Genomic DNA, 20,156 nt, shown 5'->3' on the forward strand with positions numbered 1-20,156 from the left:
GAGGCATAGGAAAAAGCTTCTAAAAGTGGCATTTTTTTCTGCTCGTGTACATGAGGTCTAAGGGCCAGACAACCTGCTCCATGATTCTCTGTTTCAGAAGAGATGACATGGTTCAGTTCCTGGAATTCTGTTTTTGAGATGAGCACTAGGAGGAGTCTGGAGCAGCATTTCCTCCGCTGAATATATCTATTTTAGCCTCCATATGACAGCTTATGTACAAACGTCAGCAAGACTGTTAACATTAACATTTAAACAGAGGGAGGTCCACTTTAAAGTGACACTAAGCTCAGGCATGTAATGACGAAGGGGTCCAGAAATTCTGCATTCTTACACTGTAATGTGATCTTTATGAATTGCAGTCTTTATATATATATATATATATATATATATATATATATATATATATATATATATCTTTTTATTGAATTGCAATAAGAAGAACAAAAACAAACAGTTAAGCATACATTGGTCTTACATGGTGTCAATGTGGTTCTTGTGGGGACCTTATTTTGCTACGTCATACATAAAAAGCAAGTATGGAGCATGAATTGTGATAATATGTACATCAGCCCAGTTCACTGGGTCACTAGATAGTTCACAGTTGTAAATGATAGGATAACATCTGATGTGTTCATGGTGCACATTTGCAACCCATTTGGGAGCTATTTTGCACGGATTCTACTAAGATACTTCCTAAGCAGAGGAGGGGTCTGCCAGCCACTTAGACCAGACTTTGTCATATTTATTGGGGCAACCTCTGTTAACGTATGTGTCTTTATATAGAGGTAAGCTATTGTTGATAAGTTTTTTCCATGGGGGGGGGGGGTTGGTTTGCGCCAACTAAGGGCTATGGCTTTTCAGGCATCAGTAGTAGTAGTCTCACCAGCATGCATCCTACCACCATAGGAATTAGAAGTTCTATCAGGCCTAGCATGCAGATTGCCATTGATGGTTGTAGGGGCACAGAGGTGATTTGCTTGATAAAGTCTAATATCTCCTTCCAGTAACCGATAATTGCTGGGCAAGTCCAGAAGATATGGGTGAAATCACCAGGAATCCCACCACATCTCCAACACCCGGGAGGGGAGTCAGGGTTCATTTTGTGTAGTCTATGAGGGGTGAAATATGCCCGGTGAACTATTTCGCATTGGATCAGGTGGTCTCTCTAAGAGACCAGGGAGTTAAAAGGGAAATCCCATACGTCCACCCTTTCGTCGTTGTCAAAATCAGGGATGTCATGGGACCATTTAGATCTTAGCTTTTCCAAAGTCGGAAGAGAGTATTCCCCTTAAAAAAGGCGGGACTTTTTAGGCATAGACTGTGACACCAATTGATTTGATAAAAATATATAAAAAAATTATTTTATTTCAACATAGAAAGAAAAAACAAAGAATAATATATTAACATACATTTCCGAACAGGAGAAATACAGGGACACATTACTTCCTCCATGTGCATATATTTATAGAAACAGAAAACATTTTCTTCCTACATCTTATTCAAAAGGAACAGACTTCTATGACATTGTATATAGGCGTATTCAAAGCATTCTACAAACAAGGTCAAATTGCGTTAATATTGTGCGTCCAATGTAACCTACGCGTTATGGAGTTATCTTACTCCTTCTTCAGGGATGATCCATTTTAGCACACTTAAATTTACAAAATAGTAGAATCTATAAAAAACATAAGAAATAATTATATATACGTACAATTTAAAAAAAAAAAAAAAACCACAACACACCACTAAAATGCACCACCTATATATACGATCTTCACTCCAAGATGCAGGTCTAGGCTCATAATGAGGGGGGGATGTTTGACCACCTTCTTGGATGGGAACCAGGACCGCAGTGATAGGCGGACTGTAAGGGAGGAGGTGTACAAGTAAAGTAAATGCATGTCAAATTTTCACATGCCTAGATTTTAAATAAATATTGCATGTATTTTACTGCAGCGCCAGTAATGGCAGATAAAGGTTCTATATGTTAACCCTCTTGTATGACTTCCGTAATTACATTTGTACTAAGAGGGAAACACCCCTAAAGAAAGGGGGGAACTTTATCTAAAAAAAGCTATCTCATAGTAATCATTCCTAAAGATAATAATATTGCAAAATCTTTTAAAAATCTTACCCAAAAGCGTTTCATAGAGTAGTTTGCTGTGTCCCGAAGAGAAAACACCTGAGATTTCTATGTTAGAATTGTTAAAATGAGATGCCCAAATGTTGCAACTCTTTTAAATGTTTAAGGGTCCTTTCACACGGGGCGGATCAGTTCTGATCCGCCCCGTGGATATCCGTTTGCTCAGCGGGGATCACTCCGCCGATCCCCGCTGAGCAGGGAGATGACAGGTCTGTCTCTGCACACTGTGCAGGGACGGACCTGTCACAGCGCCGCTCTCCCCTATGGGAGATCGGATGACGACGGACCGCAGTGCCCGTCGTCATCCGATCCGATCCGCAGACGGATGGAAAAATAGCTTTTTCCTCCGTCACACTTTTTCGGATCGGAGCGGGTCGGATGTCAGCGGACATGTCACCGCTGACATCCGACGCTCCATAGAGCTCTATGGAGCACCCGTTCAGGTCCGCCTGAAAAACTGACAGGCGGGCCTGAACGGGACGTTAGTGTGAAAGGGGCCTAAGGCAATCTATTTGGCTTAAAGTCGCCGCAATCTCTCTGTAGTCCAAGGATTTTGGTGCTATGGGAGAAAAAGATTCCCCCCAGAGATAGACGTGTCAGGTCCAGCCTAAAATGGGAAGGGGAAGGACAGTTATATCCGTTAATTCCCCTTCATTTTTCCATAAGGCTGCATACAGACCGACATAAAAAAGTATATATATTTCCTTACCTTAAATTGTATCTCTCAGCAAAGTCACCTCCTCCATGGCCATTGCAGACTGATAACAGACTGCTCCTGGCCCATTAAAGTATCTCACCGCCCCACCTCCTTCCCTCCCCTTCCAGGTGAAGTAAATATTACTCACCTGTGAGTCCTATCACCTAAGCGCGGTCCCCCGGGTGTGCGGCGCATGACGTCGCCCCATGCCCACATCCAAAATGGCGCCGTGGGAGGAGTGACGTCATGCGTCACGCTCCCACCGACACGCATGCGCAGATCGTACCTTAGCCCTGGAGTTGGCCAGACAGTGTTGTTCACTACTACATCCCCCAGGAAGCACAGCGCCAGCAAAAGTGTCAGCAACTGCACATTCATGTAGGATGTGTAAACGCATTTAACCTCACGTTCGTCCGAGATGTCTATAGGGCGAGCGTGGGTGGAAAACCTAGGGAGACAGAGAAACGGGAAGCTGGGGTGATCAGACCCACATCCCATTTCTGTTACAGGTATACCGATGAGCGACAGAAAGGTATGGGGCGCAACAAGAGACAAAGAAACCATGAAGACCCACAAGATCAATCAGTAAAAAGATCACTACTGAGTGGTCGGGCATACCAATATAGTCCAGCTGTGCCTGGGGGACTGGGAACCCCACAGGAAAGAGGCAAGGAGGCGATGTAGATATGTGTAAAAAAGATTTAGGAAGCCACTGCAGAGAGTGGTGAAATAAGTATGTAAATCTGGGTAATATTGTCATTTTAAACAAATTTATACGTCCCATCAATGAAAGTGGCAATGATTCCCATGCCTTCAGCTGTTGCCGAGTCTCCTGAACTACCGGGGACAGGTTTAGGGGTAAGTAGTCGGAAGCCTGCCTGGAGACCACCATCCCCAGGTATTTAAAAGTCTCGACCCATTGAAGGGGAATGTTAGTAGGAGCTGTGGCACGGGCCGCTGGGTCTATGGGGAACAGGAGAGATTTTGTCCAGTTGACCATGAGGCCAGTGACAGAGGAAAAGGAGTTGGGGATCTGTAGGGCTCCCTCGAGTGATGGACCTGCATCACTGAGGAAAAGTAGGAGGTCGTCTGCGTACAGGGCGACCCTCTCCTCCAGCCAGCCAACCCGGAGCCCCCCAACGTGAGGGGAGGTGCGAAGGGCCTCTGCAAGTGGCTCCATTGCAATGCCAAACAGGGCCAGAGAGAGAGGGCAGCCCTGCCGCGTACCCCTGGACAGATGGAAGGATTGTGAAAGGCCTCCTCCCAGCTTAATGGCCGAGGTGGGGTCACGGTAAAGGACCTTAATCCACTCAAAGACCAGGGAAGACCCCATCCGTCGGAGGATCTCCCACAGAAGAGGCCACTCGACTGTGTCAAAGGCGTTTTCAATGTCGAGAAAGGCCACCACCCTGGATCCCTCATTAAGATGCTGCGTGTGTATGTTAGTGAACAGGCATCTCAAATTTACGTCTGTTGTTCTGTTACTGAAACCAGTTTGGTCAGTCTCAATGACAGATGGCAGTAGGGGCTGTAGTCTTGTGGTTAGTAATTTGGTGAGGATCTTGAAATCTGTGTTAAGTAGGGCGATAGGCCTGTAGGAGGCACAGGATGTGGGGTCTTTAGATGCTTTATGAATGAAAATGACGTGGGCATGGCCCATGAAAGCCAGGTGGGCACCATCAGCGAAGCAGTGGGTATAAAGTTAAGCCAATTTGGGGGCCAGTAGGTCCCCATGAGTCTTGTAGAACTCAATGGGGAGTCCATCTGGGCCTGGAGACTTCCCCATGGGGAAGGACCCCATTGCTTTTAGTACCTCCTCTGGGGTAATCGGCCTCACTAGGGATTCTCTTTCCTCATCAGACAACCAGCCAAGTGCCAAGGGGTCCAGCCAGGGCGCGAGCTCCCGCAGCTGGAAGTTCGAGGGTAGTACTGAGGTATAGAGGGAGTAATAGTATTGGCAAAACGCCTCTAGTACATCTGACAGGGAAGAGGCCAATTCTCCCGAAGGGGACACCACACTAGGGATCACCATCAAGGGTTTGTCATGTTGTGCCAACATCACCAGGAGGCGACCATCACGGTTTCCCTGCTCAAAAAAACGCTGTCTGTTCCGGTAAAGGTCCAGTCTATTAACCTCGGTGAGGTGGAGGCGTAGCTCGCATTTTGCTGCATTGAAGGAGCAAAATGTGTATCAGTGGGGTTGGCAGCATAGATGTCTGATTGGGATTGTGCAGCGGTCTGTAGGGCAGTCATGGCAGCAGCTTGCTCCCTTCGGATCCCAGCAATAGAAGAGATGTATTGCCCTATAGTAAAAGCCTTGAAGGCATCCCTGGTCACTGTTGTAGAGGAGGACCCGTATTAAGATCCCAAAATTCTGCCAAGCGTGGTGGAATGGTATTTGCCAGGTCCGCATGGGAGATCCAATGGGTCCCCAAGCACCAAAGGGACGAGGAACGAGAGGACAGAGAGCGAATGCTAAGGAGTAGGGGGCAGTGATCTGAGAGTCTACTGGGCATGTAGGAGGCATCCAATATATCTGTCAGCATAGTCAGGTTGGCAAAGGCGAGATCGATGCGAAAGGAAGTTTTATGTGTATTGGAGAAACAGGAGTATTCTCTGGTCATGGGATGTTTCCAAGTCTGTATGATGGTCGCTGGAGCTCCTTAGGCAGGAGGACATGGTTTTACTTCCAAAAGCAAAGGGTACAGAATAGGGGGTTAGGATGATGGCGAGGTGAAGCAGTGCTGAAAGGTGTAAGAACAGATAAAGGGTAGTGCTTAAAGTCAACAGGGGACAAAAAGGCGGATCATTATAGGAAGATGAGGTACTTAGCTGGTCCCAGCAAGTGTTATGTCCATCACAGTTCCAGTTGGCATTATGACACTAGCGGGTATCCTACCACACCGCAGCGGCCTTGGGGGTGTCAAAGAAATGGGTGTTGTCACCATCAGTGATCCTCAGCCTACTGGGGTATAGAAGGCCAAAATGTATTCCCTTTTCTCTAGGTGCACAGGGTCAGGGCTTGCATAACACAGTCTCTACTGGGATGGTGACACAGGGAGGGTAGCACAGTATCTCTGGGGCACAGTACCTGTGTGTGGAGGATGCGCCAGGCACCGTATGGCAGCAGGCCACGGGCGCCCAGAATCAGCCTGTATGGATCCGTCCAGCCACCTCCCAGGGATCGCCGCCACAGATGCGGATGGATTTGCCGTCTCCCACTCCACTGCTCGCGGCACTTGAGCCCGGGGATGCTGGAGGCTCAGCAGGCCTCAAGATGGTGGTGGGCTGCAGGGCCCGGAGTCAGCCTCAGCGAATCCTCCAACAGTCTTTTGGCTCCCCACACAGCCCAGCCACCCTCTGGGGACAGCTGCCACAGAAATTGATGGATTAGCCGCCCTCTACTTCACCAATCGTGGCACTCAAGCCCGGGAATGTTGGAGGCCCCACAGGCCTCAAGATGGCGGCGGGTTGCTGCTGTGTGGTGCCGGCCGCGGCCCAGTAAAAACTCCAGCGGCCAGCCGAGCTCCGTAATTTCAACTAGGGCTGGTGTGGATGATATTCAGGGGTAGTAGGGGAGAGTTTTGAGGCTCACTAGGTCGTCTGTCTTGCAGGATGGTGGTGGATTGTGGCAGGATTAGCGGAGCTCCACAGCAACACGTCCTGCTCCTTCTACATCCGGACACGCCCCCATGAATTGAAGTCTTTGGATGTTACTTGAAGATCTATGGCATGCTAGCAAGAATGTATGATGATCTGTGATGTTATGGTTCCGAGCTAGCTGTTGTTGCAGCACCCATTTATTATTATTATACATGATTTATATAGCACCAACAGTTTGTGCAGAGCTTTACAACATGGGGACAGACAGTACACTTACATTAAAAATCGATACAGAGGGATGAGAGGGTAGGAGATAATTAGACAGATTGGGGTAGGGCATTCCATAGGATTGGAGAGGCTCTGGAAAGGTCCTGGAGGCGAGCATGGGAGAAGGTGACAAGGGGGCTAGAGAGCAGAAGGTCTTAAGAAGAACGAAGAGAACGAGTAGGTTGGTATTTAGAGACTAGGCTAGTGATGTAGCTGGGATCTAAATTGTGGATGGCTTTCTAAGTAGTTGTTAGTATTTTAAATTGAATTCTTTGGGTGAGTGGAAGCCAGTGGAGGGATTGACAGAGAGGAGTAGCAGAGACTGAATGGTTGGTAAGGCGGATGAGTCTGACAGCAGCATTCATGATGGATTGAAGGGGTGATAGACTATGTAGAGGTAAGCCAATGAGAAGGGAGTTGCAGTAGTCGAGGCGAGAGATGACCAGGGAGTGAATTTAATTCTCAGCCTGTTCTAGAAACATGCGTGATGAAGATATCAATAGTCAGCAACTGCAAGCCAAATATGTTTGTTATGCAGTTGCGGCGTTGGTCCCGCAATGTAAAACTGCTTTTCACCAATAGAGATAAAAAAACAGGCATCAAGAGATGGCAGTATCACCTTCTGAATGCCTGCTAACCTCCTTTGACCACCCTCTGAATAGTGATCTACCATGGATGGCTTTCCAGGAGGGGGGGGGGGTGGGTAGTAAATAGTGCTACTAGTGTGAAAAGAGCCCTACGTTTAGTACACACTGCAAGTTTTTATTTTATTTTCGTTCAACCCAGTAAAACCTGACAACTCAGGTCAGAGTTGCTGTACTAACAATCTGATGTTGACCAATGTCGCCTGACATTCGGCCCATGTGTACGGAGCTTTAGGGTCCTTTCACATGGGTGTAATCAGTTCAGTCACATTTTTTGCTAAGAAAATACGGATGAATACGGTTTCAAGTTACATCAGTATACATTTCAGTTCAGATCTGTTTTTGCATTGTTTTTTTTTTTTCAGTTGTTGCAAAAAACAATTAAAGGTGGCAAAAGGATGAAAAAAAAAATGTTTCTTGCCTAAATACAGACATAAATGGAACAGATCTAAGGCTAGATTCACACCATTGAGAGTGCGAGTAGACTTGTAAATTGCACGCCTTCCCAGGCAGCCGCATCAAAAACGCGAGGCTTTTAAGCAGACAATCCTCAATGGCATCCCATGCACTGGAAAGTGCAGCATGCGGACTCACACGGTGCCAAAGCACCATACGCTTTTCCTGCAACTTCGTTTTTTGAAAAGGTGAAAGGAATTTTTCTATGTGTTTCAGCAGCCTATTCAAATTAATGGGCTTCTGTGCCCGCCCAAACGCAGCTGCAGAGAGATATAACGATGTGAACCTAGGCTAGGCAGACAGCATCCGTTTACATCTGTCTAAACAGAAAAGGACAAAGCCTTCTACCGTTTAAAAAAATGGGCCTCTATTCACCACCTTTATATTAGTATTTGGCCCCTTTCACATGTGCGTATCCGTATTCAGCCATCCGCTTGCTCAGCAGGGATCGCTCCGTTGATCCCCGCTGACCCGGCGGATGACAAGTCCGTTTCTGCACATTGTGCAGGGATGGACCTGTCAGAGAGTCCGCTCTCCTCTATGGGGGTTGGGATGATTACGGATTGCCTGTCCATTTTCATCCGATCCTCTAGATCAGTGATGGCGAACCTTGGCACCCCAGATGTTTTGGAACTACATTTCCCATGATGCTCTTGCTTTCTGCAGTGTAGTTGAGCATCATGGGAAATGTAGTTCCAAAACATCTGGAGTGCCGAAGTTTGCCATCACTGCTCTAGATGGATGGAAAATAGGACATCTATCCGCCTGGACTTTGCGGAGCAGATCGGATGTCAGCGGACATGTCCGGCGCTCCATAGAGATGTATGGAGCGACCGTTCAGATCCACTGAAAAAACTGACAGGCGGTTCTGAACAGTCCGTACGTGTGAAAGAGCCCTTACTATACATATTCTCACACATTCTGCACTACACCTGCTTATAATCTTATACAAATTAATGCTTTATTACACTACTGTGCAAAAATATTAGGCAGGTGTGAAAAATTTTTGTAAAGTAAGAGTGTTTTCAGAAATAGAATTATTAATAGTTTATTTTTATCACTTAACAAAATGGAAAATAATTGAACAGAAGAGAAATCCAAATCAAATTATTATTTGGTGTGACTACCCTTTGCCTTCAAAACAGCATCAATTCTTCTAGGTACACTTGCACACAGTTTTTGAAGGAGCTCAGCAGGTAGGTTATTCCAAACATCTTGGAGAATTAACCACAGATCTTCTGTGGATGTAGGCTGCCTCAAATCCTTCTGTCTCTTCATTTAATCCCAGACAGACTTGATGATGTTGAGATCAGGGCTCTGTGGCAGCCAAACCATCACTTTCAGGAGACACCTTGTTCTTCTTTACACTGAAGATAGTTCTTAATGACATTGGCTGTATGTTTGGGATCATTGTCCTGCTGCAGAATAAATTTGGGACCAATCACATGCCTCCCTGATAGTATGGCATGATGGCTATGTGCCTATATTTCTCAGCATTGAGGACACATTGATCCTGACCAAATGCAGCTCTGAACTTGCAAGGAACTTACACCATGCTTCACTGTTGCCTGCAGACACTTATTATTGCGCTGCTCCTCGGGCCTTAGCGAACAAAAATCCTTCTGCTGCAGCAAAATATTTCACATTTTCACTCATCAGTTCACAACCCCTGCTGACATTTTTCTTCTGCACCCCAGGTTCTATGTTTTCATGCATAGGACATGGAAAAATGCATAAGTGGGGTACACACTGTGAGAAAATCGGAAGAAAAGTTCCGTACAAAGCACGATTGTTCGATTTTCATATAGCGTATACACAACTTTCAACATCTGATTCAGACATTCAAACAAAAATTTCTACAGGGACAACGTCAAAATTTTTCTCGTATGCAGAGCTAATTATTTTTGCCTAATGTGTACTGTTTAGTATGGCAAAAATCGGATAGGAAAGACTGCTCATGATCAGAAACAATAAACAACAAAAAAAAAGCCTTTGTCATTCCAGAATTTTCATTCAATTAGTACCATCTTCGTTTTCAACACGCTGTGAAACATCAAGGAAAACCAGGCGCCCGTCCATCCGATTTTCTTATAGTGTGTACTGGGTTTAAGAGACTCAACTATGCACGAAAGCATTCTTAACCACTTCAGCTCCGGACCAATAAATACCTTAAGGACCAGAGGTCTTTTTGCAATTTCGCACTGCGCTGCTTTAACTGGTAATTGCGCGGTCATGCAATATTGCACCCAAACGAAATTTGCGTCCTTTTCTTCCCACAAATAGAGCTTTCTTTTGATGGTATTTGATTGCCTCTGCGATTTTTTTTTTTTGCGATATAAATGGAAAAAGAGCGAACATTTTGAAAAAAAAAGATATTTTCTTCTTTTTGTTATAAGAAAAATCGAATAAACTAAATTTTAGTCATACATTTTGTTTGCGCAAAAGTTATAGCGTCTACAAACTAGAGTACATTTTCTGGAATTTACACAGCTTTTAATTTATGACTGCCGATCTCATTTCTTGAGGTGCTAAAATGGCAGGGCAGTACAAATCCCCCCCAAATGACCCCATTTTGGAAAGTAGACACCCCAAGGAAATTGCTGATGGGTATGTTGAGCCCATTGAATATTTATTTTTTTTGTCCTAAGGGATTGAATAATGACAAAAAAAAAAAAAAAAATTTTTTTTTACAAAACGTTGTCACTAAATGATATATTGCTCACACATGCCATGGTTATATGTGGAATTGCACCCCAAAATATATTCCGCTACTTCTCCCGAGTATGGGGATACCACATGTGTGGGACTTTTTGGGAGTCTAGTCGCGCACGGCACCCCGAAAACCAATCACCACCTTCAGGATTTCTAATGCCCCGTACACACGAGCGGACTTTTCGACATCCAAACTCCGACGGACTGAGTCCGGCGGACTATCCGATCGTGTGTGGGCTGCAACGGACTTTAGCGAAGCTAAAGTCTGACGGACTTTAGAAATGAAGCATGCTTTAAATTTTCCCGACGGAACTCCGCCGGACCCGGTCCCCTTTGAAAAATCCGCTCGTGTGTGTGCTACTCCGACGGACTAAAACCGACGCTAGGGCAGCTATTGGCTACTGTCTAGGAACTTCCTACGTCGAATCCAGTCATACGTCATCACGTTCGACTCCGTCGGAGTTTGGTGTGATGGTGTGTGGTCAAGTCCGTTCGGTCGAAAAGTCCGCCAGAACTCCGTCGGAACTCCGGCGGAACTCCTTTGGAGGTCTGTCAGACTTAATCCCTCTCGTGTGTACGGGGCATAAGGGTGCAAATTTTTGATTTAACTCCTCACTACCTATCACAGTTTCGAAGGCCATAAAATGCCAAAATAGCACAAAACCCCCCAAAATGACCCCATTTTGGAAAGTAGACACCCCAAGCTATTTACTGAGAGGCATGTTGAGTCCATGGAATATTTTATATTTTGCCACAAGTTGCGGGAATATTACAAACTTTTTTTTTTTTGCACCAAGTTGTCACTAAATGATATATTGCTCACACATGCTATGGGCATATGTGAAATGACACCCCAAAATACATTCTGCTGCTTCTCCTGAGTACGGGGATACCACATGTGTGGGACTTTTTGGGAGTCTAGTCGCGCACGGCACCCCGAAAACCAATCACCACCTTCAGGATTTCTAAGGGTGCAAATTTTTGATTTAACTCCTCACTACCTATCACAGTTTCGAAGTCCATAAAATGCCAAAATAGCACAAAACCCCCCCAAATGACCCCATTTTGGAAAGTAGACACCCCAAGCTATTTACTGAGAGGCATGTTGAGTCCATGGAATATTTTATATTTTGCCAAAAGTTGCGGGAATATTACAAACTTTTTTTTTTTTTGCACAAAGTTGTCACTAAATGATATATTGCTCACACATGCTATGGGCAGAAGTCAAATTACACCCCAAAATAAATTCTGCTGCTTCTCCCGAGTACGGGGATACCACATGTGGGGGACTTTTTGGGAGCCTAGCCACGTACGGGACCCCGAAAACCAAGCACTGCCTTCCGGATTTGAATATAAAATGCTACCAAAAAACCTGTTAGCGATGGCAGGGATCAGGCCTGACTCTGCGATCGCTGCAGTTATGTGTTTAGTGTTTTGTAAGTGACAGTGATCGATCGATACTGCACTTGGGTGGGCTGGGCAGAGGGGCAAAACGCAGGTGCCAGCAGGTATTTGGGCTGATCCCGCTAACAATGCGTTTTTTTGGAACCCTAAACTGCTGGGGACGCTAGTATAGATCTGATCAGATCAGATATTGATCTGTTCAGATTCTATACCACTACGGGAGGTGTATGCTTTGTGTGTGGGTGTTAGCGGTACTGGCACTAACCTAGCGCTGCCTGGGGCGACGCAGACCCTGACCCTAAAACCTAATTGATATCACCCGCCGGGTGATCAGGGGGTTAAACCTTTATTGGGTAATAAATGGTGGGTGCCCTGATGCTATAAAAAACAAACTAACCAGAGTCACCCGTAACACTTATACGGTGATCAGTGGTGAAAGGGTTAACTAGGAGCAATCAGGGGGTTCAAATTTTTATTAGGTAGTATATGGGGGTCCCTGGCGCTATATAAAAACCTGACGGGGAACCTAAATAACTAACTGGCTAACCAGCGTCACCAGTGACACTTATACTGTGATCGCTGGTGAAAGGGGGTGAAAGGGTTAACTAGCAGCAATCAGGGGGTTAAAACCATTATTGGGTAGTATATCGGGGTACCTAGCGCTATAAAAACCTGGCGGTGAACCTAAAAAAATAACTAGCTACCTAGCGACACTAGCGACACTGATGCAGCGTTCAGAAAAATTATCGCTTAGTGACACTGGCAAAAGGGGGTGAAAGGGTTAACTAGCAGAAATCAGGGGGTTAAAACCATTATTGGGTAGTATATCGGGGTACCTAGCGCTATAAAAACCTGGCGGTGAACCTAAAAAAATAACTAGCTACCTAGCGACTGTAGCGACACTAATGCAGCGATCAGAAAAACGATCGCTTAGTGACACTGGCAAAAGGGGGTGAAAGGGTTAACTAGCGGCAATCAGGGGGTTAAAACCATTATTGGGTAGTATATCGGGGTACCTAGCGATATAAAAACCTGGCGGTGAACCTAAAAAAATAACTAGCTACCTAGCGACACATGCAGCGATCAGAAAAATGATCGCTTAGTGACACTGGCAAAAGGGGGTGAAAGGGTTAACTCTAGGGGCAATCAGGGGGTTAAATCTTTATTGGGGGGTGATAGGGGGCTACCCTGGACCTAACACTAACTGTCCTGACAGTTTTTACTGTCACAACTGACACTGAATGCATTGATCAGTAAAGAAATGATCAATGCAATCAGTGACACTGTGACTGGGGGGGGAGGGGGGGCGGGGGGGGATTGGGGGGCGATCGGGGGGGGGGGTTTGTGTGCCTGTGTGTACCTACATGTCAGTGTAGTGTTGGTGCACACTTACTTTCTGTCTTCTCCTCGTAGTCCGGTCAAAAAGACCGCCCCGAGGAGAATGACATCACTTCCTCCTTCCTGTGTAAACAATACACAGGGGAGGAAGCTTCTCATTGGCCAGGAGCGATCCAGAGGGGGTGGCCGAAAACCAACGGCCATCCCCTCATCACGGAGCGCTCCTGGACCGAATCGGACCGCCGTAACCAGCGGGAGGGGGTCCGATCGGACCCCCCACCCGCTGGAAGGCAATCACGTAGATGTACGTGATTGTGCCTGCCTGTGCCATTGTGCTGACGTACATTGGCAATACGGCGGTCCTCAAGTGGTTAATTTACAGCATATTTTAACACCTGCCTAAAACTTTTGCACAGTACCGTATGCACATAGCATCTATGTTTCTTTGCTCCTAATATTGCTGAAGTGAAATTTTGATTTCCTGTGTACCACTTCTGTATAGCTTGTGACACTCTTGCTGTACATTACGCAACTTAATTTAAATAAAGAATGCAAAAAATAAAACATTTACCTGAATGGACAAAGAGGTAGATGGATGATCATCCATCCGTTTACACCCGCAAGCCTATAGGAATGGATTACAGTCTGTTTTTCAACTGAAATTTGGACAAAAGGAATGCCTAAGTGAAAGGGCCCTACAGCTTCAATTTAGACATGCAGTTGTGGGGTAGGCATGTGGGGTTGAGCCATGTTTTTGCTGCCTGCCCCCACTTGTCAACCGCATAACACCGTTATACAGTGGCAAAGTGGCTCTACTGTGCCAGATCATGTACCTAGTGCGTGTGCCAGCACTGAACGGTGGGGGGATTAGTCACAGCACAAGCCGATCAGTGGGTGCCGGCTGTGAACGTGTACAGAACTAACGATTTTCACTTAATGTGCACTATTTTCGTATGTTTTTTTGCATGAGAAAAATCGGATTAGAAAAACTGCGCATGATCAAAAAATGATAAACAAAAAAAAGGCCTTTGTCATTCGAGAATGTTCATACAATTAGTACCATTCTCGCTTTTAACATGCTGCGAAACACCCGAGGAAAACCGGACTATCGTTCGTCCGATCCAGCACTTCCAGATAGGGAGCACGCACATGCGCAGCTTGTGCTGTGATTAGTATAACTGCGGCGGTTGGTCGGGAAGCAGTTAAAAAAAGTACATTTATTTGCATTTTTATGAGTGAAATGAGTATTTGATCCCCTATCAATCAGCAAGATTTCTGGCTTCCAGGTGTCTTCTATACAGGTAATGAGCTGAGATTAGGAGCACTCTCTTAAGACCCCTTTCACACTGGAGGCGTTTTTAAGTCACTTTAGCGCTACATAGCGCCTGAAAAATGCCTCATCTGCAATCCCAGTGTGAAAGCCCATGTACTGGGGTGCTGTGCTGGCAGGACGTCAAAAAAAGTCCTGCAAGCAGCTTCTTAGAGGCGCTTTAGGATCGGTGTATACACCACTCCTAAGGAGCCCCTGCCCACTGAAATCAATGGGCAGCGTCTCAGCAGCGGCGTTTAGCCCTTTATTCGGCTGCTAGCGGGGGTTAAAAGCACCCCACTAGCTCCCCTAAAATGACGGTAAAGTGACTCTAAAACCAGCAGCGCTTTACTGCGATGCCCCCGCACTGTCAGTTTGAAAGGGCTACACATCCAGGCAAATAGGGTAGTGCCACAAACTGGATTGCGGCACGTTTGTCAACAAAAATGGGATTAAAATAGTTGATAAGGAGGTCTTGCATTGCTTACCCACCACATACCAGTAGCCTCTGAAATGCAAAAGTGGATGTGGCCCTGCACAATACACAATGCACAATATTAGCATCATGGGAAATTACGTAAAAAGAAAAGTGTTTTAAACCAGTGCAAAAATTATATATATAAACACAAACAGTTTAGCATAAAAAATAAACAGTGGCTTCAAATAAATGTATGAATAATTCATATTAGTGCGAATAGCATTAAAAATACTTTGGTAATTCCAAATAAAAGTGAGAAGGGCTATCTGTTATTGTGTCCTTAGTATAGTGCTCCAAAAAACGTGTCAAAATATTTCCTTGGTATAGTACTGCTGTGAAACACTTTCTGGTGTTGCAAAAATAATTCCACAAAAGACCATGAGGCCGTCCTGATGCCGTTGGTGTGACGAAACATGTAGGGCGGAGCTACAGCATCATTGTAAGTGCAATATTACTTAAAAAATTGTGGTTTACGGAGTTATGCTATGGAGCCTGTTTTTTGATATTTCCATACATGTATGTGACTGCGGGGGCAGTGGAAATAAGGAAAAGGAGAGACAACTTTCTGTGGGTCCTGGATATCTATATACAGCCAGGTGGTGCTGTGAATGATGGCTACCCTCACAAGGGGAGAGATTTCTGGTGAATGGGGCAATAGGGCTTAATGTACATGGGATGTTTTACAACCTCTCCTGAACAATTTAACTTTACAGATAGTAACAGACCTTTAAAAAACATCCATTTTGCTGTGTTTGCATCTAGAAGCATTTTTTTTTTTTAAATAGTCAAAAATGTCTGTAAATGAAATGTGGCTAAATGCATTAACAAGCCTTTGGCTTTTCAAATGCCTCTGAATATCCATCCTGAATCCATTTTTTTGTGTTAAAAAAAATGCTTCTAAACTGAAAAATATTCCCAACTGCTCCTAAATGTCCGTTTACCAGCAGCAATGTACATGAGGCCTAAGGCCCCTTTCACATGGCAAGCCCGCTTGGATCCACCTGACCCTTTTTCAGACAGATCTAATTGGGCCATCCATCGACTCCTATGGGGAGATGGATGTCAGCAGAGATGTGTCCGCTGATGCCCGTCTGCGATCCGATCTGCTAAAATCAGACATATAGGGCGATACTTTTGCCATTCATCTTGGCGGATTGGATGAAATCTGATGAAAAAGGACACGCTGTTTTCATCCGCTCTCTCCATAGAAACCAGCGGCGCTGACAGGCCCCTCCCCCCTCAGTGAGCAGAAAAAAACCTGTCATGCGCTGGCTCCGTAGAGTCAACGAAGCGATCTCCTGCTTAGCTGGCGAACTCCACCTTGTGTGAATGAGGCCTAAGCCGGGGGGGGGGGGGGGGGGGTATGTGTGGAGATGCTGGGCACACAGCATAGTCTTCTGAGGAATTATTTTTGCAACACCAAAATAAAGTGTTTCACAGCAGCATAATGACTGCTTTCACACTGAAAACGCCAGCCGCTAAAATGTTTTTCAGCCACTAGTGGGGTGCTTTCAGCCCCAAAAAAAGGGTTAAAAACTCTCGTTTTGCTGCACTCTGCGGATAATTCATTCCATTGGGCAGGGCATTTCAGGAGCTCCAAATACAGCGATCCCAACACACCCTAAAGATGCTGCTTGCTGGACTTTTCGGAACGTCCCTCAAGCGCACGACCTGAGTGTGGAATGAAAGGAAGTTTTTTTTTCGCTTAGCAGAGGCTATTTCTAGTGCTAAAGCGCCTGAAAACCGTGTGAACTGGGTCTTTATACTAAAGAAACATTTTTGCGCATCTTTTGGAGCACTATATTAAGGACACAATAATTTATAGCACTTGTTGCTTTTATTTGGAATCACCAAAGGACTTATATTTGTAGCACTGGTCACTTTTAATATTATTTGCATGAATTTATGAATTATTAATACATTTATCAGAAGGCACTGTTTTTTTATTATGCTAAAATGGTTTGCATTTATATATGTAATATTTGCATTAATATAAAACACTTTTCTTTTTACACAATTTGCCATTAGGTTGATATTGTTATAAGCAGCACTTTTGTAACACCCCATTCATTTCTGACCCTACCTCAGTAGTCACAGTGGAGGCAGCAGCTACACACACACTGATTCCCGTCCATAGCCTGGAATCACCCAATTACCAGCCTCTGAAATGTGATCCCAATGTAGATCAAAGGGAGATTAATGGCCCGTACACATGATCCGAATATCGTATGAAAACGGTCGTCCAAGGAAGGATCGTAGGATTTTCAGATTGTGTGTACACTACTTTCGACAGCCGATCACAACTGTTCGTCCGATATTATTATATTACATGCACTGAAATTTTCCTCATATGATTCCAGATCGTACGATTTTCATTTTTCATTTAATCAGTATAGTTGTCATCCGAAAATATAATACAAATACATTACAACACTTACGATTTTTTTTTTTATATCGTACGAGAATTTTCGTGACTTTATTTAGCTATTCAATTTCTACTTGCGATTATTAACTGAAAATGGCCGTACGATATTCGGATCGTGTGTATGGGGAATTAGACTCACATCTAAATCTATCCTCAGCCTAATGCCCTGTACACACGATCAGAAAATTGTATGGAAAATACCGCTTTCTAAGCAATTGTACGATAATCGGATCGTTCGTACAGAGCTTCCGAGAGCCGATCAGGACAGTTCATCCGATATTATTCTAGCGGACATGCACGGAAAAAAAATTTGTACAATGCTAGATCGTACGATTTTTGTTTAATCAGCACAGCTATCGTTCTAAAATGCAATACAAATGCATTACAACACATGACATCACTTTCGAATTTTTTTTCCTGTCGTGCGGGAATTTTTGTGACTTTAGTAAACTCATCAGATTCGATTTGAGAATAGCGTGTATGGGGCATAAGTTCACACTGCTGCGTGTAAACAGCGCATGTGATTTGTAGGGGAATTGCACCACATTCCTGTGCACATCACATGCAATGCCTAAGCATGGCCCACCAAAATGGTGCAGGACCCTTTATTTTCCACCCACCTAATCCCATCACAGCGGTGATCGCACCCATGCGATTCTGACACCCGCATTGTTTTGGGGTGTCGTTAATCTAACACTTACACCCACAGTAGATCACATGTGCGATTGCTAATCGTGTGTATTTACTGCATGACATGAGTGAGATCCGGGGCTCGGAGTTAGCAGAACTATGTGATCGGTGAATACAAGATATATGAAGTCCAGATCGCATGTCCGGCCTATACACGTCCTGGTAGTCCCCGCTGGCCGGTGCTCAGTCAGCCCTCACACACACAGCCGTCCCCGGTACTCTCCCCGCTCTCTCTCTCGCACACACACAATGTTTATTTTTTCCTCCGCCTGAAGTGTGGAAGCCGTCTCCTCCTATCAGCGTCCAGCGCCTGACACCCCAAACCACGCCCCCCCGTTAACCTCTTGGTGACCACGTGAGTGGTCGGTCTGGCCGCCCGTGTAATGTCCCCTAATAAAGTGTACAGTGACACGGCGCCCCCTGTGTGTGTGTGTTGTATGGCGGCCTGACCTCACTTGGTCTCTGAGGTGCAGGACCAGCGGTGCCCGGTGTGTGTGTGTGTGACTGGAATAGCCGGGCTCCGGTGTGTCCGGTGACGTCACGCGGGTCCCGTGAGGGAGGTGAAGGCCGAAGCCGGGGCCTCGGGTCGGAGAGAGGCGGGAGTGATGTGAGGCGTCCCCCGGGCGGCGCTGTGTGTTGAGCCGTGTGGTAGAAGTGGGAGGGTGGGTGTGGAGAAGTCCGCTCCGTGTTTTGCTCCCTCCCTCCTCTTTCCTTTCCCCCTCCTTCGCCCGCCGCTCTGCTCCTGAACTCCAGCCCCCTCTCTATCAGCCTCTCACTCCGTCTCAATATGTCTCAAGATGGCGGCCAATGCGGGATCGATGTTTCAATATTGGAAGCGCTTTGATTTACAGCAGCTGCAGGTCAGCTCCGTTTTCTCTCCTCCTCTCCCCCGCCACCCTCTCCCGCTCCCTCCCCGCCTCCCGCCCGTCCGCTCCGCTCCCCTCTCCGCCGCCCGGGACCCCGGCAAAAGCGCCCGCTTCTCCCCCGGCCGCTCTCATTGATAACGTTTTATCAGAAATTGATCCTCTTTGTTCAATTCATCGATCAGCCAAGATGGCGCCGGCTCTGTGCTAGTGGTGGCGCCGCTCTTCTCCCTCTCCGCTCTCCTCCCCCGGTGTGTGTGCCCCGGCCCCGGTGTGTGCCGCCCGCTCGTCCCGTTCCTCGCCGCCGCCGTACACCTCTCCTCCAAGTTTATTTTATTATCGGGACTTTTTTCTTTTTTTTTTTTTTTTCGGCTTCTTTTATTGAACTTGTCTCCTCCGCTGCTCGGGCTGTGATGGCGAGGAGTGGGCGGAGGGGGCGCTGTGGTGCCAGGCTCCGCTCCTCATTCCTCCCTCCTCTCCCATACACATACATAGAGCACAGCGCTCTGCACTCCGTCACCGCACACCGCTCTACTCTCTGCCCGGACACCGCACTCTCCCTCCGCCGAGCTCTATCGTACTCCCCCCGACACCCTCCGACGGCTTGGGGAATGAAAACTTAGACAGCACCGCCGGCTAGTCCGACATCCCCGGGACTGTTTATGGGGGGGCGGGGGGCTTACCCTGTTTAATGTTTACATTGTCTGTTTATTATACTTATGTGTGAGGACAGTGCTGAGGTTTAGGGGTTCAGGACTGGTGGGGGGCAGTTGGCTTGTTTATATTTGAGGAAGGAGGGTGACAGTACTGGGGGGGGGGGGTTCAGTTATTGACTCTTGTGTGCCTGGGGTGAGGGTGACAGTAGTGGGGTTCAGGACGTTTTTTGGGGAGCTATCTACTTCCTATTGGTGGCATTGGCAGTACTGAGGTTTAGGGGTTCAAGACTTGTGGGCTGGGGGGCAGTTGACTTGTTTATATTGGAGGAGGGGGTGACAGTACAGGGGAGAAGGGGGAAGTTATTAACGCATGTATGAGGAGGGTGATAGTACTGGAGTATAGGGGTGTTTTTTTTAATTGGGGTTCAGGACACATTTATTTTGGAGAGGGGGGGCAGCAACTTGTTCTTG

The 20,156-nt window shown here is 46.2% G+C and overlaps 1 protein-coding gene across 1 annotated transcript in view; it reads left to right on the forward strand.

Annotated features, from left to right (window-relative positions):
• The first annotated feature begins 18,802 nt into the window (after positions 1-18,802).
• The window catches only part of CUX1 (cut like homeobox 1), a 443,218-nt gene continuing 441,864 nt past the window's right edge, over positions 18,803-20,156 (forward strand). Inside the window, 1 exon segment of the mRNA XM_077480526.1 lies at positions 18,803-19,026. Coding sequence (XP_077336652.1) covers positions 18,964-19,026 — 63 coding nt within the window. The 5' untranslated portion in view covers positions 18,803-18,963.

This window comes from Lithobates pipiens, unplaced genomic scaffold (genome assembly GCF_037356315.1).
Source record: "Lithobates pipiens isolate NorthernLeopardFrog02 unplaced genomic scaffold, aLitPip1_a1.2 Scaffold_16, whole genome shotgun sequence".
Taxonomy (NCBI): domain Eukaryota; kingdom Metazoa; phylum Chordata; class Amphibia; order Anura; family Ranidae; genus Lithobates; species Lithobates pipiens.